General features: G+C 36.3%; 1 protein-coding gene across 1 annotated transcript in view; it reads left to right on the top strand.

Moving 5' to 3' along the window:
* Fsip2 (fibrous sheath interacting protein 2) overlaps positions 1 to 24,345 on the top strand; it is a 74,511-nt gene that overhangs the window by 24,246 nt on the left and 25,920 nt on the right. The window contains exons 9-13 of the mRNA XM_023712339.1: positions 1,519 to 1,631; positions 2,506 to 2,548; positions 8,685 to 8,742; positions 12,220 to 12,256; positions 14,797 to 23,683. Coding sequence (XP_023568107.1) covers positions 1,519 to 1,631; positions 2,506 to 2,548; positions 8,685 to 8,742; positions 12,220 to 12,256; positions 14,797 to 23,683 — 9,138 coding nt within the window. The remainder of the gene's footprint in view (positions 1 to 1,518; positions 1,632 to 2,505; positions 2,549 to 8,684; positions 8,743 to 12,219; positions 12,257 to 14,796; positions 23,684 to 24,345) is intronic.

Raw genomic sequence — 24,345 nt, 5'->3', positions numbered from 1 at the left:
TGGTTCAATTCCATTAAGTGTGTTGGCAAATTTGAAGAAATAAAGTAGGTAAGCTGGTTTATTTCTATACGATATTTTCCTTTGTATTTATTTTATGCATTTTGTAGCGTTTTTATTATGATAGTTTCATAATAAGTCTTAATATCTAGGAGCTTGACTTATCCAGTGTTTGTTTTTCTAGGATGACTTGGTTATTCTAGAGCCTTTCAATTTCCTAAAAAGAATTTAGAAGCAACATTTCAATTTCTAAAAAATAGCCCACAGAGTTTCGTTTAGCACTAATTTTATTTTTTTTTTCTGTCTAAGTAGGACTTCTAGTAGAATGCATAACAGAAATGGTGGTTGGATGCATCTTAATGTTGTTCCAAAGCTTTAGAAAAAGTCTTTATTAGTAGTAAGAATATAGGCTATAAGTACTTGAAGATACAATTTAACAAATGTCTGACATTTTCTATAACCAGTTCAATGAGTGGTTTTAAAATGAATAGGTACTGATATTCATTGTTTTTTTCTATATCTTGGAAACAATCACATGAAATTCTTTTGTGTGTGTAATTTGGTAATTTGATTTTGAATAGTGATTATGTGGTAGGATAAATTCCACTTGTTCCTCATGCATTTTCTTTATTATACATTTTGCAATTTGATTTTTTGTTGATATTTTCCTGTTTCCTCATGGGGAAATTGCATGACAGTTAGTTTTCTAGTAATATTAGGTAAATGATATTGTGGATCCAAATAATCCTGCTCTCACAGTATGAGTTGGGAACCATTCACACTTCTTCAATTTTCTGAAAGAGAAAATTCTGTGGAATTAGAGGAGTTTCTACCTTAGATATTTTATACAATGAATGAAGTCACTTGAGATTGGAGCCTTGATGTGGAAAGGCTTACAATGGCATACTGAATTTCTTTAATAGGTACAGGAATTTTCAAATTATCTATTCATGAGAAAGTTTTGGTAGTCTCAGTTTTTCAAGGAATTTACCTTGTGAAAATCTGTTTTCAAATTTATTGCCCTAGATTTTAATTATGTCCCTTGATTATTTCTCTTAGTTATTACATGTAGGGGGTTCTGCTGATTTATGTTATTTTTTCAGCCTATTGATAGTTCCAAGTCATTGGTAAGTAGATTTTTAAAAAGTGACATCTTTGCACAATTAAAAGAAAAACTACTGAAGTATGCAGTATATTGACTGAAAGAAGGCAGAGAAAAAATGATAGAGAATAATAGTGCATGCTATATGGTTCCATTCACATAAAATTCTAGAAAGTGCAGACTTCTTGAGTGAGAGGTACACATCAGTATTCTCAGGGCATGGAATGGAGAGGTGGATGACGTACAAAGAGGGATGAGAAATACTAATGGATATTGAAATGTTACCTGGTTCATACTGATGTCTTCACAGAGTTTTGTTACATAATTCAAAATTGATGAAATAATTTAAATAAGGAAAATTTACTACACAGCAATAGATGTTTGAAACATGACAAGATTTTGCTTCCATTCCCTTTCAGAACCTGCAACAAATACTATTTTTCCGTATCAAAGTAGTTCAAAGAATGTTAACAAAAAAATAACTTCTGGTGTTGATCAGTCTTGTGTACAAGAAATTAGTACAGAACAAAAGGTAAAGATTTATATTTCAAAATTTTGCACAGTGCTTATTGAGTTTTCTGTTATGCTCTCCTTCTTACTCTTTCTACTTCTAAGACTTGTCTCCTTTCTACATGGCTCCTATTTGAAAAGTTCTGTTCACATGAATAGATCCTGCTCCCCAGGAAAGTAAAAAAAAAAATTAATATGTTTAAAATATACTATTCATGGGCTGGGGACGTAGCTCAGCAGTATAGGTGCCTGCCTGGCAAAATATACTATTCAATTTAGCAGAAATTAACCCAAACAAATATTTTGCAACTGTGATAATACTCTTAGCTAGGATTTATTAAGCTACTATTAATAGACACTGGACTAAGCCAAAAAGTAAATAAGGCAACTGGGTCACACAGAATACGACGTGAATGATGCAAACACTGTCAAGGGACCTATTCACCACTGAAACAAAAGACACCTGAAAATGTTATTACAATAAAATAAGTCTGGAATGAGAAATTGTAATTTAATTCAAACCATGTTTAGCTCAAGTCATGGGTTTCAAAGAAACATTACCTTGGTTTCTTAAGGCACATAAAAATGGAGTTGGATTTCTCTGAGACAAACTGAATGACTTTTAGGAAAATCTATTCACATTCACTTAAGTAAAAATACAATATTAGAAAATGTGTACATTGCCACATATTGAGCTCCATTTTAAAATAAATTTAGGATCTCATGCAAGGTATCCTGGGAAGCCAATATTATATATATTTGACCTGACAACACTGATCAAATAGTAGAAACATAGAGAGTAGAAAAAGTCTGGATTCATTTGTTTGACTGATAGAAGGCAAAATCTTTTTCAGAAACACAAATCGACATGCATGTTTTTTCTCCTTTCCATTTAGAAAGATGGAGTGACAACGAAAAGATCAAGTGTTGATGAGAAAGGTAAGAAAATGGATAATCTTCGTGATTTTTCTGTTATTAAATACATTACCATGGATTAACCACATAGTTTTTAAACTTGTTTTCCTTGGTCATAGAAAGTACATTTATTTTGAAAGCTAAAGGGCATTATATAATTATTAACAAGTAGAGCTATTATAACTAGACCATGTATCTAAGTTATTGCTGGGCAAACATAGCTTTTGTACTTTGTGCAGTACAGAAAAGGCACAGTCCCATGGAGGCTGTGTGTAGTAGTAGCTGAGGGCTTTTACATGCTGTGGGCAGAAAAGCTGGAATATAAAGCAATGCTCTCAGAAGCACCCCTAAGTTCATTTCCATCCATTTCCCACAAACAATATGCCCCATTCCCATGGTTCTTTAAGATGTGCTCCATCTACCATTTGGCAAGTTGTTCCAGTTCTTTAAGTCACTGAAAGCCCAGTCATGAGTGTCTGACACATGAGTAAGAAGTAGTAGACACCGCTGTGCAGGTCTGCCTCCAACTCAGTAGTCGCTAGCTCTACCATCTTCCTGCAGCTGCACAAAGCTCTTCATTTGACTGCAAATCTCTGGGCATAAAACTTGAGATTTGTTTTTCTATTTTGTTTTGGTTTTGCTTTGTGGTACCACAGATTGAACCCAGGGACTTCACAAGGTGCTGCATCTTCAATAGTTTTGTATTCTTTTGTTCTTTAATGTATTTAGTACAGTATCTACAGGGCCTATAGTGTCTCACTACATAGATAGGACTCATAGTGATCTAACTGTTTTCAGCCTCCCAAGTGCTGGTATTACAGGCACTCACCACAATGCCCTGTCTCAATATTGTCTTAGGGCACCCCAGGGGCGGAGCCGGCACAGCACAATGGGTATCAAACCGGCTACTTCCTTCTGCGTAAGTGGGTGCTTTAACCCACTGAGCTATCTGGCCGGCCCATGTTTTTGTATTCTTTAACTTCAACTTCTTGCTAAATCACTAAGTTGTTCGGGCTGAGCTCAGACATGTGCCGATCATCTTACATTAACCTGCCAGAGTGCTGAGATTACCAGCAGACACCAGAATGCGGGAGGAAAAGGATTGATTTTTCCTTTTATTTTTATATCTAAAAGTTGCCACTTCTGTTTACCTCCTTAATCTATCTACTTTTCTCTATTTATGCTGCTGTTCTTATTTTCTCTGTTCTCTCCAGTGCAGTAGCCTTTGGCCAATCACTTCCTTCTCTTTAATCTGCCATATATTTTACTGTGAAAATTTATTATTTATCCCCTGACACAGGTTAAGAGTTGTCCTTTGCTGCTTCCTGACGAAATGCAAAGTTAATTTGAACAATGGACTATGGTTAGTTTCTTCAGATTAAGTTATTGTAATACATAAATTAGAGTCAGAAGTTACGAGTTTCCGACTTGTCTTTAAAGGCATCGGTAAAGAGTGGATGTACTTTCAGGGGATGAGTATCAGCAAAGTCATGTTATTCTTGGAAAAAATAAAATAAGTTCCTGATTGTAGGAATGCTGGTTACTGCAGCACCTAGCAGGGAGAATATTAGAGCAATGCTATAAATTAACTCTTACCTGTCCAGCAGTAGTGAAAGGTGTCTCTTTTTTTTCTCGAGGAGCTAAGAACATATCGGCTCAAGGTTCACCTACAAAAAGTACTCCCAGAATTTCACATTCACTTGTGGATCCAAAAGAAGAGGTATACAGAATTTGATTTGCTCCTAATACAAGCAGAATAAGTGTGAAATGGTCTTATGTTCACCATTGCTATGAAAAATGTTATTCTTTCACTATATAGGACAGTGGCATTCTTTGAAATTAGTCACATTATAATAGAACTGTAATAACTTTAGCACTTTCATAATATGGATCTGTAGCTTTTAGAGAACTCAAACTTGACATATTGGCTCCAATTCTACTACTGATCTAGTAGTTTTTGGCCAGAGATCATGCAGTGCTATGAGACAGCCAGCACCACAAGCTTGGGGCACAGCCCTTGCTTAAGAAGTAGATGTTTTCTGTGGGTTCCCTTTTTAGCTTAATGTTTCCTGGTTCACTCTGCTAAGGAGTTATCACATTTTCCTAAAGATGTAAGTCAGCAAAGTTTTCACCATAGAAATTGACAGCATTTTCTCTGTCCTGTATTGCACAATGATGGGCAGATTAAATTATGCAGAACTCCTAAAATGCAGTGTGGCTATCATAATATGCCTCTGTTTAATGACTTCCTTATAAATGATCATTTGACAACAGTTTCCTGGGCGTAGTTTACTACCCTGATATGTTAAAATGCACATTAATAAGTTTCAAAAAGAAAGAAGTTTCTTAACATTGACAATCAAAACTGTCATCTTGCCCAACACATTTCAAAGGTTATGTCTTGAATTTCACAAAAGAAGAAAAACTCCTTTTAAAACTATCTCTAAATTTTACTCGGTATCCTTTTTTGGGTGATACATGTGCCATTAACTTCTCATCTATCTTAATCTCAAGTCAGTGTCAGATGTTTATGGATATGCACTTTATTATGAGAAACAAGGTAAATATTTTATTACAAATCCTAAAACACACTTTGTCCAACCTTGCACGTAGCCTGCCACTGCCAGAAAATATATTTCTAGTGCTCTATTTTCAGCTCTGAGGTCTAGAAAATTTTAAAAAGGAATTAATTATACTGGATTTGCTTTGCAGAGAGCAGAGTGACATGGTTGTGTATTAAGAGGACATGTTCTCTTCCATGTAGCTCTACTGCAACCTTCCCTCAAATAGTAGCTTTCTTTAAAAACAAAAACAAACCTATGCTCCTTCCCACTGCGTTTATTAGCTTCTTGGCTAATCTGTGTTCCACAGATAGCTATTTTGGGTTACCAAAATAGTTGGTAACTATTTCTGCACAATAGTTACTGCATGCTATTGTGCAGAGAAGTGACAACACGGCAGCCTCAAGACCGCTGTCTTTCAAAGAGCCCTCTTAGGAGCTTACCTCAGTCTGGTATCTGGGAAGGTGACTGGTGAATAGTTTTCCTTTTCTTTGGTAGGAAAGGTGTTCACTGTGAACTGTGCACTTTGATTCTCGCTGTAGATCCTTCCTGCCTCAGTGGGTGTGGAATTTTGGGAAATGCTAAAACAGAAGGTGTCTACTCAGTGAAATGCTGAGTGCTGAGTTTCTTCCAGATTTTCTGGGAGTTAAAAGTATATTTTCACACAAAAACCTGCATATGCATGTTCATAGACACATTTTATTCAGACTGAGCAAGAAGTAGAAAAATACAGCTGTTTGCAACTGATTATTCAATTAGAAACCATAATATATCCATGCAATATAATATTTTTTTGCAATGAAATGGAATTAAATATTGATATATGTAACCACATGAATGCAACTTACAAATAGGTTAAGTGAAGGAAGCTGGCACAATCAGAAATACATGTTTCTGTTTCTATGAAATGTCCATAGTAGACAAATCTACACAGATGGAGAATGGATTATTGGCTGCCCAGAACTAGAAGGAGAGAGCAATTGGCCTGTCTGCTGAAAGACATAAGATATCTTTTGCAGTAGCTAATGCTTTAGATTTAGGTTGTACCAATGATTGCACAACTCTGAGCTCTGGGAATACAGCAAAAAGAACTATGTTTTAAATTCTACTGGCTATATTTTTGCATATGGAGTGTTCTATGGTGTGGTGTGATGTGTATGTAATAAAGTTATTACTTTAAAATCTCAAAAGAAAAGATTTTCTTGGGGTGAAACACAGCAAAGGTGCTACTGTGCTTTTAATAATAGAAGCAGACACATACTAACATATTCTTACAGGAGAGGGCAAGAGAGCACAACATCTGTGCGCGAATTTCCCCAGATTCAGCCTGTTGTCCTTCCCCTCTACTTATCTTACTGTGTTTCCTTTTATTCTAATAAGCCTTCAGGAGTGTGTACAAGGATGTGCTGAGTACAAGCACATCAGCAAAACATCAGATGTGTACATGGTCTTGTGGACATTTTTTGACACAGCTATGAATTAGCGGCTTCTTTAAATAGCAAATACAATGTAAACCCAATGAAAATGTGCCTATTTCTCCTAAATTGACATTTAAGAGACATTTAAAGTGTTAAATTTTGTATTTGAAATCTAGAAATGATAACTGCTGTTCCAAGTCTGGTGAAACAGTTCTTTCAGGTTGTGTTCTTTTTATTTGTTTGTTTATGTAGAAGGAGATAAGTGGAAAATTATACAAGTCAAGACCAAGCTACCATGAGGAATTAGGTAAACATCAGAAATAATGAGTATATCATGAAATCTATTAGCTTATACTTTTAGTTATCTTTTTTCTGTACCTTGATTCTCCAGCACTTACTAATTGCATAAATAAAACTTTATTCCACTTTATCAACATCTCTCCATGTCTGCCTTCTCCTACACCCCAATAACCCCATTTCATTATCCTCTTTTTCTGAGGCCGACATTTTCCACATATAAGTAAGATCATACAATATTTATCTTTTTTTTTCAGTACCAGAGATTGAACTTAGGACCTTGAGCTTGCCAGGCAACCACTTATTCTACTGAGCAATCTCTCTGGCCCCAAGTTTGCTTGTTTGTTTGTTTGATTTAGGTTTATTTGTGCAGGGTCTTACTACACAGCCCAGACTCATAGTTACCCTCTCAATTTTTGCCTCCCTAGCACTGGAATTACAGGCACACGCCACCCCACCAGGACTCTATCACTGGCTCAGTGTGCCCAGGGGCAGGGCCAGTGTGTCATAGAGGAGCCAGGGATCGAACCCTGGCCTCTGCGCTTACCTAAGCAAGTGCTGATTCCGCTGAGCTATACCTCTGGTCCTAATATTCATCTTTTGGCAAACCCTATTTCACTGGTCAGTGTCATCTAGGTTTATCCACTTGGTTGCAAGTGACAGAATCTCCTTCTCTGGCAGGAATTCACAAAATATTTTGATTTCTTTTTAGAATAGCTTTTGCTCCACCCTTAGATGCCTCTGCTTTCAAAATATCAGTTACATTATCACCAAACCTAAAAATACACAAAATATATATGCACAAAAAACTCAAAATGGTTCATAGGGCTTTCATATGCATTATTCGTATTTATTGATGATACAGCCTTTGAGAGAAATGAAATACTAATTAACTTGATTTTAAAATGACTCTAATTTCTAACCCAACATACCTATTTCCAGGACATTTTATTTGCCTAATATTTCCATTTATTTATATATTTGTATAATTAACATGTATTAAACATTCAAATCCATTCCAAAAGGGCTGGGGATATAACTGAGTGGCACAGTACCTACCTGATAGGCATAAGGTCTTGAGTTCGATTCCCAATACCAGCCCCCCAAAAAAAATCCATTCCAAAATAGAGATGCTTTGCATAAAACTTCCTGTATCGTCTAAATCCAGATGAATTTATCACAATCATTTACAGAGTTTCAATATACTTTATACAAAGCAAATTAGGTAATAATTCAGTAGCAAAACATGGTAGGCTAATCAAGCCTAAATGCTAAGGAAACATTTGCACCATATATTCAACAAATAAATGTTATAGAGGGCTTACTAGCTTGTGTGCTGCAGATAGAGTGGTGAAATTATATCATCACTGGAGATATACAAGACAAAGCATATCATGATGGTACAATGAGTTTTATAAGCATATTTAGATAATCTTGTAAGGATATTTATTTAGTTAGTTTTCAATAATAGCCTTCAAGAGGAGTTAACACAAGCTTAGTGAAAACTAAATGATTAAAGGAGAACACAGAGGGTTCCAAGGGCAATAAACTAAAAGATTGCCCCAAAGTGTAGAAAGGATGGTGTATTAAGCCGATTTCAAATAACTCTGTGTCCCTGATCCACAGAATGCATTTGAAAGGCTTTCCAGGGAGACACTGAATACACAGACAAGGATGTCAAATCTTACCACATATTTTGAGCCTACCTAAGCACTTTAGATTTCACTCTGGAGAATTCCTGAAAGCTTGTAACCAAGGCAGTCAAAAAAGGCAGTAAACACCTATTGGAGGATGTTGTAAGAGAAACAAATTACCAAATAAACATGACTCAATTGGTCAATCAAAGATGCACATCAATTGAAATTTTCTTCTCATCTTATATAGGATCTGAAACTCATGTTACAGCCCCAGCTGTTGTTTCTTCTTCAATTGTTTCAAATATGTAAGTATCTTAAAATTTATGTCTAAGCATGAATTATTCTCTTTATAATTGCATACAAGTGCTGTTCATAGGCCCATGGTTACAGGGGATTTTCTAAAATTCTACTTGGAATTAGTGTAACTTCATTTGGAAAACTTTGAACTGAGTTCCATATGCACGTCAGGTCAGGGTTTGTCTTTCCACCTTTTTGTTTCTGTCTCTCCTTTCTACCTATATTCAGGATTTTCATGCCTTTTCCCCGCATATTTTTCATGACCTGAATGTTTTTCTCTCTTAAAACCATTTACCTGTTTTTATGCCTGTTGTGATTATTGGCTTCTCAAGGATGGAAAAATAGTCTAGCACACAGTATTAATGGTTTAATCAATAACCTCCCTCCAGGAAGGTGTACCCAGTGTGACCCAAATAATAATCTCCAGTGATGTGAGTTTTAGATGTTTGAAAGAGGTATTTTTAAGCCCAAGAACTTTTCATTCTTTAAACTTTGGTGACCACCTATCTTAGTAACATTTATATTTATTTTTTCTTAGCATGAGAAGTGACAACAGTTTACCATTTACAACCAGTTATATCACATTTTAGAAAGTTAAATGCTAAGTGAAGACCAAGGACATTAAAGGTCCAGATTTCTTTTTAAATATTTAGGAAACATTAAAGATTTGTGGTACTAACTTAAAATGACATTCAGACCAACTTTTGGTTGGAAAAGTTAACCTTGAGACTACTGGGAATCAGCTCATACAATTTACTGAGTTTTCCCAGAACACAAGGCATGTGTTCCTTCTGTAAGATGCAGCAGGAAAGGAACTGAGTATAATTCAAAGCAAAATAGCAGGAAGGAAGAATGATGGCTGCATGCAGATACTTTATGTATTGAACAAGTATAATTTTAGTTACTGGAAATATAAATACTTGCTTTTTTTAAAAAAGTAAAGAGTCAAGGAAGGCTCAGAGTGAAGCCTTAATTTTTCCTTTCTCCTGTTCCCTGTCCAAAATCCAGAGCTACAGATTGGCTTCAATGTTTCAGAACAAAGAGTCACATTAAATATCTATGTTCAGTCGAAATGAAAATCTTCAGTGAGCTGAATCTTGTTCACAGCTCTTGCCGAAGTCACAGGCGTACGACACTTGGGAACCCCGCCCAGCTTATACAGCTGCCTGGTCTTTTCTGCTCACCACACTCGTTTCACACGTCCGGTTCTGACTTAGCTCTGGGCTTCTGAAGACTTCTCAGTAGGAGCACCACAGTCTTCATCCTCCTTCCTTCTTGTCCTCATCACTCTGTGCTTAGTTCTTGATTTTTTAAATATTAATACAATAGGCAGACACAAGACATATGAATTAGGAATGAAATTTTTTGACCGTTGACTGAAAGCAATGCAAATATGGTAGCCCTGGGGGAAAAAACAGTTGCAATCATAAAACATTGAACTTGGATAAGGAGTAATATTGTTTATCTTTCAGGAAAGATATACATAATAGATTGAAGAAGGCAGTGATTTTGTTTGTTTTAGCCTGGCTAGAATCTTATAGCTTATGTATTAATAGTCTGATAGTTTGGAAGAGAAATATTATGGACAAATTAGCATACCTAAGGAGTAATTCTGAAAGCAATACATAGGAAAAATGAAAGGCAGGAAACTAGAAACTAGTCCTAGCAGGCCACTAGTTGTCAGAACAAAGGGTTCATTTGGACTTAGAGATAAGTACACATTCAAAAGATTTAAAATTGTACTGTGTTTCTCAAACCTTTAGTGAGCATCCTTTATGTAAGAAGAATGTCAGATGTTTGGCAGAGATCAAGATGAACAGAATCACATTGCCATGAGTATAGAGGGGGGATGAAAACAGAGTGATTTAAAATATTGCAGAGCGCACTGTCTCACCACTCTTCTGGAAAATTCTCATTGTAATATTATAAATTCATGCTTAATTTCTGGAATTATGATTTTGATCATTTTTACCAGAACCTATTGTTTTATACAGTTTTTTTACATGGGTGTGTTTGCTGATTTCATATATCTATTACTGGAATTGTTCTTCCTGGAAACCTAACTCCGGACCTCGTGCACACAGGAAGCTGGCCTCTGAATGCAACAGTTGCACTTAATAACCTGCAGTGGCATGTCCTCAGATACTTGGTTGATTTTATTCATAGAACTTTGCTCTTTGCTGCATCTTTCTGCATGCTTTTGGTGCAGAATAGCTGTTGATTTCTGAGGCGTCAGTGATCCATGGGTCCCATTTTGGGTCAATGCAATACATGGAGAATAGAGAAAAGTGAAATTTCAAGTTGGATTTTAGAATACGTACAATGGAAATCATGTTGAAATTGGGGTTTATCTAATGTATCAGAAATAAATAAGTACAAAGAAAAGAGATATCAGTTCTCATGCCTTTCTCCATGCTGCAAAAAGGTCTAGGTTGATGACAGACTGCCGCTCTCACCAAGTCTTTCTTGAACATGCAACCTCCCTGTGTGCCCAGGCTCATCTTAAGCAACCAGGTTCAAGGACCCCTCCCACCGGCACTGGACCCAGAAGGCTTTCCTTCCAAATCCAAACTTCTGAACTGCAACCATTGAGCTTTATGCTTTCTGCTAAAATTTAAGATACAACATTCAGTCTAGTCTCAAAATTAAATTTTTTTTCATTTTGCAGAGAGTAATAAAAAATTACAGGTCTACAAAAATTAAGAAAGAATAAAGAAAAAAAAGAATAAAGAAGACAATCAGAAGGCTCATTCTTATTGCTATTTTGTATTCTTTAAAAAATAATATATGTATATTTTTAAAGGCCCATGTTGGCAAAAAATATTTGAAAACATCAAAACTTGAACTTATGACTTTGAGCATATTTTTGATTTTGTTTCTCTATTATGTTATGACAGATGTCTTTGATTTTCTATAATTCAGAGATCTGTTCTATTTTATCACTGCATGATAAAAATCTCACTAGAACGTAAGAGAACATTATAAGGGACAAAAAGAGATACATCTAAATTGTATTGAATATAACTAGAAAACTATAATCTCAACTCATAATTATGGAATAATCATTCTTGTGCTCTTTTCCAACTGGAGGAGGTAGAGAGAGAGGAGATGGAGAGGCTGTAGGATCTGAAAGAGTAAGGGAAGGGTTACCAGAAAGTCCTTCCAAGCTGTTCTTCTCCATGGGACCTGATAGTACAAGGGGCTACCTGGCTCCTCCTCTGGAGAACCACAAAGCCCAGACATCACTAGCAGGGAGCTAAGTCATTTATGTAGCAGCTGTAATTCTACTCCCCTGATTGGTAATACCGGGTATTCATGACTCCAGAGGTCCCTGTGTGAGGAGATGAAATAAAATGGCGGTCTCCCTTTTGAATTTCTATAGAGAAATTTTCAGACATAAAAGAAATTGATTACATGACTAAAATTTTGAAAGCTTTTCAGAAGTTTTTCATGCTGATAATGAAATCATAAAACTTTCTTTACAGGCCACAGGATCTTCTACAAAACTGTGTGCAACCAAAAGTGGGTATTATAAAATTCACTGATTAAGCAGCATGTTAGTTGTACTTTTATACTGTCACAATAGAAAAAAGTTGTAAATTAGACAACTGGAAATCATTCATTGATACTTGCAAGGCATCTTTTCTTGTCCTTTATCCTTGTTGATGTCTATTTTATGACTAATCTTAGATTTTGACATGGTCTAAAGTTGCCATCAAAAGAAAGATATTGCCCCTGGAGGAAAGGGTCTAGCTAGACCAGTCAGGAAAGAAAAGAACCATTGTGGAGAACCCTGTTTTTGATGCACTATTTAATATGAACACCCACTAAATTCATAGACTGTTCAATAAATACAAAGTTTTGATGTAAGGGAAATTTCTGCATTTAATGTCATAATGGAAAAAAACTGAAAAATTATAATTCTATGTGCTTCACTTCAGTACATCCAAAACTTGAAACATTATCTTCCTTTTTAAATGAATTTTATTTAGAAAGAAATAGCAATGAGACAGTTTCAAAACAGGTTAGTAGGACAGTTACAGTAATTAATACATTGCATATTGTTGTCTTCGTAGTAGTCATTCGTAGTACAAGATGCAGACATGATATCTTGTCTAAACAGTATTAGTACAAATCTTTCTTCTCATTGAACTAAGAGAAAGTAGCTGTACATATATCCTAACTATTTTGTTAATACATATATATTTTTTTCCACTACAAAACGGTCCTTCATTTATATCCCCCTTTTTTGTTTACTTTTATCAGAGATGGGTATTCCATTGCCATTCAAATATTGTAGGTGTGTGAATTCAGCAAAATAATCCAATATAGTCCAGTAAAAGGGCTACAAGGATAGCCAACATTTTGGCCCTAGCCCTTCAAGGTCAGTGAGGACTCAGGACATAAGAGAACCTGTAATGTAACATCCTGTAACTCAGTGATGTCCCAAATTTTCTGATCAAGGAGATTATGGGGCCACAGAGGAAAGTGATCAATGATGTAATGTGTGCCTAAGGAGGGTAACCTGGAGAGAAAACATTCTCTCAGACTTCCGCAGAGAGCAAATTGGCCAAGCAATGGATGTGACTCCTCCAGATGGCTGACACTACCAAAGGATCTATCTTCTTTATTATAATTTAGGTTTTATCTTGGATATACTGTGAAAAACTAATTTATGACACATTAATGCAAGATGAGTGTTCTACAAAGTGAGCTGTCATCCCAAAATATTTTCAAACCACTAGCCGCTATTAGTAAGATTAATGAAAAAATCTATTAGGAATTTTAGGGATTAAAGCTGAATAAAATGGCTTTTCCTATGACACTACCCCTAAACTTTCAAAAAGACAAGGACAAAAGCTCCATGTAAAAGTGAAATTTCCTTTGATTTTACCTTGAAAATTGAATGATTCCACACTAATTTAGGCAATGCCATAGGTGTGAAGGTCCTCATTTGCATAGCATTGTACTGTCATGTTCACTTGCTAGCCTTCTAACTTTGTTGCCCTACTTGTGCCTGAAGTACGTATGTTTTAAGAATTACAAAAATTTAAAAACCAACCATTGATTTATTATACATAAGGTGTCACATGTAAGCCCAGAGTACGTGTGATGTCACTGAGTTTTGGACTCCCACACGGACATTCTCTTCCTAGTCCTGTAGAAATCTATCCCAGCCACACTGACCACTACATTAATTTGTTTCTTCACATGATCATTGGTTATTCAGTTTTCTGCTCTCAAACAGGTTACACTGATTGATACTCCTGTTGGCAAAGCCAGTGAATCTCTTCAAAACATTTATGTTGTTTGTTTTGCCTATCAAGTAATTCTTCACAGTCAGGTGTTACTCGTACACAGAACACAGACTCATCTCTGCAGCAGAGAATACAGATGAGGCAAGCTTATTTCCCACCTTAAGATCCCTGATAAGATAGATGCCTCTCAAAGTACACAGTATTTTGAACACAACTGCTAGAAATAATTTGGTGTGCCTTAAAAATTAGCAGGTATATGAAAAATCACATCCTTTGCCAAGATGTTTGCTTGACATATGCCTAGGTGGCAATTTGATGTTTACTTGTTTGTTCATTTTTGAAAAAAATAAAAATCATTGGCCAGGCCTGTGGTGATGCCCATAATCCCAGCACTTGTGGGGGTTGAGGCAGGAGGCTTACTATGAGTTCACAACCAGCCTGAACTACATAGTGAGAACCTGTCTCAAAAAAAAAAAATTGAAAAGTCATTTATCTCAGCAGTAGACTAGGCAAATTTTTTAAAAAACTAAAACTTCTCAAAGAATATGAATGAGCAAAATTTCTATCCACAAAGTATTTCTCTGAACTACAAAATAAACCCATTTAAAATAAATCTAAAGTAGTAAATAGATTGCTTTGCTAAGTTTTCCTCATAACTTATGTTTTATCAGTTATACATTATTTCATAGAAAAGTTAAATATTATTGTCAGTACAGAAAATATACAGTATTACGATAGATAGATGATAGATAGATAGATAGATAGATAGATAGATAGATGTATTTATCTGTGTCTCCCTTCCAGGTAACTTCTGATGAGCTAAATGGCATAATTCAGAATATAATGACCTGGGTAGTGGCTACAGTGACAAGTATATTATACCCAGCCATCACAAAGTATGAAGAAAGGCTGCAGAGTAATACCTACGCGGTGGCTGATGAGTCCACCCTTTCTTCAGATAGTTCAAGCTTTTGCAGTACGTGCAGGGAAGAGTTTCCCTACGGGAGCTACACGACTGCGACCACGAAAACACTTCAGGCAGAAACTTGTACATTTGCAGTTAATGTGTCCGCGAATAAACCAACCCCATCTGTAAAACCTCCTTCTGCCCAAGTGGGAAGAGCAGTTGTGGGTAAAACCTCCCAGAAGAAAGGAGAAGCAAAAACCTCTGAGCTCAAATATAACAAGGCAGCCTTGAGTCGTTCCCACCCCAAACTCAGAAGTTGTAAATCTGATAGTCAACTTTTAGCATCTTTGCAAAGAGGCCCAAAGAAGTCTAAGGATGCTACCACGGAAACAGAAGGCTTAGTAAATCTATTGTGTGATAAAAAAGCAAAAGCCATGGATGAGTTGAACAATTTAAAGAATATTTTTGTTAACTTTAAGTGTCACTTGAAAGGGGAAACTAAGTTGATTTTGGAGAGCATTTTTCAGGAAATAATGTCTGACTTAACACACGCCGTTCCCTCAATTTCTTCTGTTACTGCTGAAGTTTTTGTTGACCAATCCGACCTCGAGAAGGAAGACTTGGCCTCCAGCATCGATATCTGCTCATTAGCTTCAGACATTGTGGAAAATGTGTTTGAGAGGCTGGCGTCAGCGGTTGAGAAAAGGTGTGTTGAGATTTTCTCCCAAGATGACTTGTCCACAGACAATACATCAAGTTTGACAGGGACTGGGGAATACTTCACATCATCCAATGGAAAGCCTTCAGAAGACTCGCTGCCTTGTGCTATGCAGCCTATGTGTCATATTGCAGAGGATATGGTGCATGATATTTTAGAAAAGCTGATGACCCTTGCATCACTGAAGCAAAGTGAAGATGAAACTAAACGTTCCTACCAGCAACAGGCGAGAGACCCATCATATACCATCCTTCAGCGAGCTAACCAAAAGAAGACTATTCCTGAGGTTGACACAGATAACTTACTTGCCAATGAAGAAATACAAAGCTTAGTGTCAACCATTTTTTCACAGTCCTCTTTGCTTGGTTATATTGAGGAAGCAGTCAGCACTATATTAGGTTATATTCAAACTGAACTTAATAACGAGAGACTTCTTGCATCTGAGCAGACAGTAGTATTCCTTCAGCTACTAGATGAGATCTTCACTCACCTCCACCATGAGCCTGTAAAACCAAATGTCCGACAAAGCAGACGATCTGCACAGAGAAATCTTTCTGACACTAAGGAAAAATATAGGCTCACTAGCACTGCAGTGTCTCATGGTGCACAGGGTAAAAGACCATTCCCACGAGTTAATGTTCCAGGTATGGTCCTTTATTCTGAAGATGATAATGAAGAGATAGACAACATTGTAAAAAATGTGATTGATTCATCTCTCAAAGAAGAAAAAGTAAAAGCGCAAGAACAAACATCTAATCATTGGTTCACAAAGCCAAACACTTGTTTTGAATACAAAAAAAATATTAAACCGCCCTTGAAGCCTGCTTCTCACAGCAAAGTTGCTTTCCGTGACTGGGAGTTAAAGACTGAGCTACCACCTCTTATCAATGAAGACATTTTAAAGGAAAAACACTTCCTGAATAAAGACATTTCAATTTTCAACCAAGATCAAAAGCATCAAATAAAAAAGGTTTCAGAAAACACAGTTAAGTGTATTTTAACAGAAATTCTCAAGGATATATCTCCTGCTTCTCCAGGTCGTGTGGGTAGAAAAATTGGCAAAGAAACTTCTGCACTTCTTTCAGAAGCCGCCCAAGGACTCTCACATCAGGAATGGATGGACCAGGTGTTCTCTGTGTCAGAGATAAGTGCGGTAGCTCAAGAAATAACAGATTCTGTGTTAAATATACTTTTCAAGGCATCAGACTCCTTGTCCAATTCCACTAAAAGTTCTGCTTCATCCTTAAGTCATCAAACTTTTCTAGATAATTCTGACATTCCTCATATATCCAAGGAAGCACCAAATAAAAAGCCATTAAAAATATGGTTTGACAGTGAAAGAAAAATGAAATATTTATCTTCACTTGATGTAGATTCTGGAAGGCCTTCTTGGTTAAAATCTGGAGAAAGTGAACCTAAATGTGTAGATAACATTATTGATAAGATAACTAATACAATTTTTAAAAGGCTAAAGTTACTTGTTTGCCCAAAATTGCAAACAGAATTCAAACTTTCATCTGCCAAGCAATCTTCATTGAAATCACAACTTAGTACTTACACAACTAAAGTCGTAAACATTGTTTTAGATGCTATCCAGAATGAACTGGAACTCAATAAGAAAAATATAAACCTTAGGGACCTAGACCATAACAAATCCCATACAAATAAAGGGTTTTTGGCTGATCCTGATAAGAAATTAGAATCTCTCGTAGCTAATCTCAATGATGACAATATAGAAAGTCCATTGTTGTCTTGGATTTGTGATATGCTGTTAAGTGGAAGTGAAGATAATTCTTCACTTCCTTTGGATAAGCCAAGGTCTACAACGTCATGCAGAAGTGACAATGCTGGAAGACAAAACATTTTGCAAAATAAACAAGATAAAGAAGAATTTCGAAAATCTTTGGCTACTCCTTGTGCTATCCACAGCGCTGTGAACAGAAACAACCTCAAAGAAGATGCTAATTTGCAGGTATTAGATAGGATTGGGGAAACAGTACATGAAATGCTGTGCACAGTGCTTGGCACTGCTCCGGATTCTCAGGCATCTTGTAGAGAGCAAAATAGAGGAAAAACAAACAAAGACCGGCAAATAGATGCTGTACAGAAGTCTGATATTCAGGTCATTTCCAAAACTATTTTAGAATATATCCTTGAAAAATTATGTACAATTGACATGGATAGCAGTCTTGTAGGTCCTAAACTTAAAACTTTCTCAGAATCTCCTGATATTGACAAGCTATCCTTTGCTTCAATGATTGAGGAAATGGCCAAATGCACCAACATAATATCCAGTCTAATTTCCAGAAAGATACAGAAGGATTACAAAGAGATAACTAAAAGTAAAGCAATGAGTGTTTCTTCTATGTCTTCAAAATCAGAGAGCTCAAAAGAAACTCACCAAAACACACTGACAACTGTTACCACAGATATTCTTAATATGGTTTTTAGTAAGCTAGAAGGGTTTGCCAATGGAAATTTAGAAACTCAAGGTGTTATTAAGGATGATGCTAAAGAAGACAATAGGATGGATAGAAGTGGTTCTTTTTCAGATATACGTGGGGAACCATTGGAGTCTGTTTTATATACACAGGCAAAGAAGGTGTCCAGCGCTATTTTGAAAGCCATTCAGGCAGAATTAAAGGTGAACTCAGATGATTTAAAGGAAAGTATAAAAAAGCTGTCACCTGAGACGCAAATGTTTATGGACATAGTCAATTTAATTTTAGACGTAGTATCCTCAGATACATTAAACGAGAAGGAATCAAAAGACAAAGGCTCCAAAACCTACCGATATCAGCCAACTTATGGGAATTTTCTTCCTGGTGGGGCTGAATCAGATTCATTTCTAGAAGATGATACACATACAGAGAAAAATTCCACTAGAGAGAGAACATCACGGAGACAGGAAACTAAATTCTGTTCTTCTAAACAAAGGGTCCTAGAAATGATCCTACAGGAAGCTGAGCTGAAACTCAAAGAACCACATAAATCCCCCATCATTCCCATTATAAGAAATATTTTGAATGAAATTTTTCCAGGTAATTTAATCAATCAGTTAAATGTGCTTTTCCTGTCCCGCCCCCGTTTTAGTGGCACACCTCACAATGTGCTTGGGTCAGCTGCTCAAAGACCTGTGCTACTCAGGGAAAAAATGAGTTCTTTAGTGTCTGACTCAGATGTAATCATAGTGGCAGGTGATATTGTTAGAATTGTATTTCATAAACTTTACACAGCTGCCATGACCGAAGAACATGTAAGTGAAAACAAATGCAAAAACATGTTTTCAGCAAACGTCACTTCTCGTGAGCACGCCTATAGAGGAAAATCTGTTGCTATGTCAGGCAGAAATCTTTGCACCCGTCAGCCCAGATTCAGTGTTGACAGACAGACCAAAGTAAAGATGATTGAAGATGTTGTACAGGAAATATTTCAAAAATTGGAAATTTTTGCTACGTCCAAAATAAAATCTCTCTTTTATTCCCAAGTCAACTTCACAGTCCCAGAGGTTTTATCTACTCAGCAAGAAGACCAGACACTGAACAAAGAATTAGCTGCTGAAGATTCATGTTCTGATGGGCAAATTTCCCTTGGCTTGGTGGACCCTAAAACCAGTTCATTTTGTCAAATCTCTTTGTCTAAGTTGAATATCTATGCAAAAGAAGTGGCTAGAAGAATTTTACAGGGGATCAAACTTGAGTTAAATAAAGAAAGGGAAAGTCCTCTGTTGATGCATAACACTGTGGTTTCTGAAAGTGTCATAAGTCAAATTGTGAACACTATGCTAGATATTATATCCTGCAAAAACCTTAACGGTGAGAAAGAGAATGACTCTGCTCAGTCAGAGTACAGTATTGAAAAGTTGTTCAGTAAGACTGAGTATCAAAAGGTACTTCAGTTTCAAATACAGAACACCATTGAAGGCATTTTGTGTGATATTTATGAAAAAACCCTGCATAAAAATAATTTCTCATTTGCCACACCCACTCTGAAATGTTCAGAACCAAATTCTGAACTGTTCTCTAAAGCTGCAAATAAGATTTCCCCTGAACTTTCCATTCCGAAGTCAGACATCCTTTGGCTAACCAAGGATGTGGTGAATATCGTTCTTTACAGCCTCACTTGCGCTGCCATGAGTGGCCCAGTCACAGAGGATCCTACTTGCACAAGATCAACCCTTTGTGATGTGTTTCCAAAAGCAGAGTCCCAGGCATCTCTTCTAATGAAGTCAAAAAGCAGTGGAAAACCAGGGTATTTTCCGTATTCAAGCAATACGAAACCAGCATATGCTAGTGGTAATCAGGCAGTTGGAAAGGCGAAGGAGGGCACCAAGCCATCTGTTCCTGATCCGTGTGAGGAAAGTGCTAACTTCATCACAGAAACTATTTTCGATCGGTTACAAACTTTTGCCACAGAAAGAGTAGATTCATTAATTGCTCTTGCTTTTCAGGCTAAAGGAACATCATTTATTAGTCCAGAACTGGAAAATTCTAGGCAAGATGACAGTGTTTTTCATGAATTAAACCAAGTGGAACTTGATGTGAATGTCTCAAAAAGATCATCAATTAAAACCATTCTCAGCCAAGAGCTCTCAGAACCCACTTTTGCCAGTTACAGAGAAAAAATTGGAGCCACAATTCATTTATCACAAGCTAGCCTGAAGGAATATGCTGATACCATTGCCAATGCTATTTTGAAGCTTATTAAAAATGACTTAGACTTAGAAATCCAAAAGATGCAGCCATACCCAAACAACATTTTATTCCAAAGAAATGTAATTGTGAGTGAAATTATAGGCAGAATCTTAAAGATTATGCATAATAAAATATCTGTGGAGGAAATTAGTTTTTCCTCAGAGAAGTCTAACTCTTCACAATTAACTCTATCAAGTGAAATACTGCCGGGACACAAAGCAAAGGAAGAAAACACTTCGTTGTCTCTGCTTACAAACTGTCCATTAGAACTCAGCCAAATGACATTTGAGAAGGAAAGCCAGAGAACTGTTTTGGAAGAAATATTTATGAGAAAAGGAAAATCAGAACAAAAAGAAAACAGTGAATTGCTCAGAAGCGTGGAAGATTTTATGGATAAGTTAGATGAAACAATAATGGAAGTCATAAGCTATTTGCTCCCATTTAATGAAGTCATCCATTCTAATTCTAAAATTAAAACTTCAGATACAACAGAAAAGAACTGTCAATCACACGTTAGCAGTGAAGCAAATGACATCATTGAATGCGTTTATGATAAAATGTACTCTGTCGTTGTGACACTGTTATACAAAAAGAATGAAGGTAAGGAAGAAGGAGAAACACTCCACAAGAATGATACCTTACCAACGAAATCACTATACTTTAAACACACTAAGCAAGCAGGAAAAAGAAGTAATTCTCCTAGATGTGGGATACCAGAGGTATGTCTTAATGCAAATAGTCAAAATGTTTCTGTGTTAGGAAACATTGTTTTGCAATATTCACCATTACAAATAGGAAAAGATTTAACTGAACTTGTGCTCCATAAGATTACAAATTTTGTCACATTACACCTACAAGAGAATTTGTCCAGTGCAGGATATTCACATGAATTACAACTTTGTAAATTACAGAACCCTAAAGATAGCCCTAAGGACATCCCTAAACCAGGGTTTAAAACAGGTTTAAAAGCAAGATCTTTGCATAAATTTAGAAACAAACCACATGCAGGACCGAGTGTGGTGAAGGCAAAAAGCAAGACCAAGTTAAGTGCTGGAGAGAAGACACCAAGAGATGGTCAGTCGAAGAGTACCATCTGCCTGCCACACATCTTTGCCACCGGAGACGCCAAAAACTTACTAGAAACAAAATTTCCCACTTCAGAACTAAAAGCATGTGCCAAGGATATAACAAGTAATATTCTAAAATCAATAATGAAGGAATTTGAAAGGGTGACACAAATGAGAGCAATGGTACACACAAAAGTTTTGCCATCTGATCAAATCATAGAAGCCAGTAAAATAGTTAATATAGTTTTGCAAGAATTATGTGCTACAGCCAACCACAGTTTGTCTTATCCAATCAAATCCTCATGTCTGTGTGATCTCAAATTATCACAACGGTGTTTAAGTTCTCCTGCTAAAGAACAAGCGTGCTTTTACTTAGAGGATGTTTCCTCACAGCTAGAACAGATTTTTCCTAAAGAAGGTATATTTAAAAAAATGTTTGACAAGTGGCAAACAGATTCTAATGATATGGAAAATGAAAAATATACTCTGTTGACAATAGCTGATAATGTTTTGACTGAAATTTCAATAAAAGCCAAAGACTTCGAATATTCTCTTTCACTGTTAAACCTGCCACTCATTGAGCATTGTGAAGGCAGTTTCTCTAATCAGTTTAAAGAAGATTGTTCTAGAGCAGAAGACATCAAAGCACAGATTAAAATGTTTGGAAGGGAAATTGTGGAAATGCTGTTTGAAAAACTGCAGCTATGCTTTTTGTCCCAGATGCCCTCACTACATAAAAAAGAAACTCTAATAAGTAGAACAGAACAGAGCGCTGATAAAAGTAAGCATGGTTTTCCAACCGAGCAGACAATCAGCAGTTTACCAATGTGTGACATAAAGTCAAAAGATCAAATTTCCACCACCTCTTATGAGCAAGTTGCTCAGGAAATTATAGGAAGAGTTTTAAATCTATTGGAGTCATTTGTGGACTTACAGTTTAAGCATATCTCTAAATACGAATTTTCTGAAATAGTGAAAATGCCTATCGACAACCTTTTTCAAGTTCAACAGAGAAGATTAAGCAAAAAGATGTCACCCAAATTAAGACCACTGAAAAACGTTTCTGATGGATCCAAGCCAAGCTCTGATATTTCCAAAGAAAACATACACAATACTCTGCTGCAGGTTCATGCATTTCATTCAGAGTTGCTTACATATGCTGTTCATATTGTCTGTGACATGCTTGCCATGATCAAGAACAAACTGGACAAAGAAATAAACCAAACGGAACCATCTTGTACCAATATATTGAGAGAGAACATTGTAGCCAGTGAGATCATTGGCACGCTGATGAACCAATGCACTCATTTTGGTGAGTCTTTGATCAGAAACCTTTCAGTGGAGAGCTCACTCCAAGGAACTAAAAACGCTTTCCCAGTTGATAAGGATGAATTTGAGAATGCTATGCAAATGCCCACACCAAAGGTAGAAGGTACTCATTTGAAGCCTATTCTTGCCCAAAGAAGTGTATCTGGCTTGGTATTTTATTCATTGGAAGACACAAGAGAAAAGTACAAACTCTCATCCAATTTACTCTCATGTGTCACATCTTCTGTGAAAGACACAATTAAAAGTTCTGGATCACTGAGAAGGTTTGATTCAGAAATGGTGTCAGCATGTTCTAGAAATAGAGCTCAGGAACATCACCAAGTGAAAGCTAACCTGAGGCATTTTGGTAGAGCCATGAAGAGAAGTGGCCCCCTCCCCGAAGGTAGTGTCTTACAGAAACTGTTTAAGAAAGCCAGTGACTCCACAGAATCATCTTTAAAGCAAGTTATGTCTTTCATGGAAATGGGAAAAAGTGAAAATCCAAGAGTATTTCACTATGGGACTCAAAAGCCAGTTGTTGAGCCAAACCAAATTCAGACAACTGTCTCTCCACTCAGAATATGTTTAGCTGCAGAAAACATCGTCAACACTCTGTTGACAAACTATGGTTTTCCAGAACAACCCCCCACTAATGCAGGTATGGAAACAATGAAACCATTTTTTATATCAAAGCCAAACTCATTATCAGAAATATGCACAGGTTCAAAAAACATGGAAAAGAATTTGCTTACAGTGTGGCCTAAGGGAATCGGCTATGGAACTGAAGAATGTGAAATCCCTGAAGCCTGTGGGGGAGATTTTTCCTTATTGCAAAAATGGCAAAACAAGACTCCAAAGATAAAGAAAACAGAGACCCCCAAAGAAGTTGAAGTCCTTGCATTTGCTGATCATGAGCTGGGTCCAAATGAAATTCATTTGGTAGCAATGCATGTAACCACATCTGTTATCACATATTTGAAGAACTTCAAAACTAGAGGTAAGTAAGAGGTAACTATTAAGATGCTTGCTGTGTACTTGTACCAACTTCCCATGATAGTTGTGTTATGTCCTGCAAACATGAATCAACAAAAATTTGAAAGCTAAATTTAAAGAGTTGATGTGACTCAGGGACAGTACTAAAAGACATGGTTAAAAGATTTCCTGACAAAGAATATGCATTCTCAATTTTTTCATAAAAATGCCTTTGAAGGTGAGGTGACTATTTAACAGTTTTCTGATCTTCCAGGGTGCTAAAAAGTAAAATACGAATTATTTGCTTAAATTAAAATGTTTTGTTTGCTTTTTAATATCTGTAGATGAAAAACCAATGAGACACTTTTAAAGCAGGATATTTTGCTTGAGTGTGAGGTATGGATTCCAGGGTTGTCAAAGTTCTTACACTCTTTTCTGCCCTTGTAATCTATTACTATGTTTGGAGTTTCAAGCTTTTATTTTAGTTAGGATGATAATGCTACAAAACTCCTTAGCATCCTAAAAGTAGAACAACACATAACTTCAAATATTTTGCCTAAAAATATTTTAAAATATTTACAAGAGACTTCCTGGCATAGCTAGAAAAATTAAAGATAGTTTCACTAAACCTGTAAAATATTTTTGTGCTCTAGAATTGCTAGTTTATCCCCTAACTGCCCAAGCAAG

The sequence above is a fragment of the Octodon degus genome, unplaced genomic scaffold (genome assembly GCF_000260255.1).
Source record: "Octodon degus isolate 3935 unplaced genomic scaffold, OctDeg1.0 scaffold00025, whole genome shotgun sequence".
Classification (NCBI taxonomy): domain Eukaryota; kingdom Metazoa; phylum Chordata; class Mammalia; order Rodentia; family Octodontidae; genus Octodon; species Octodon degus.
This window is presented reverse-complemented; position numbering and strand designations above follow the sequence as displayed.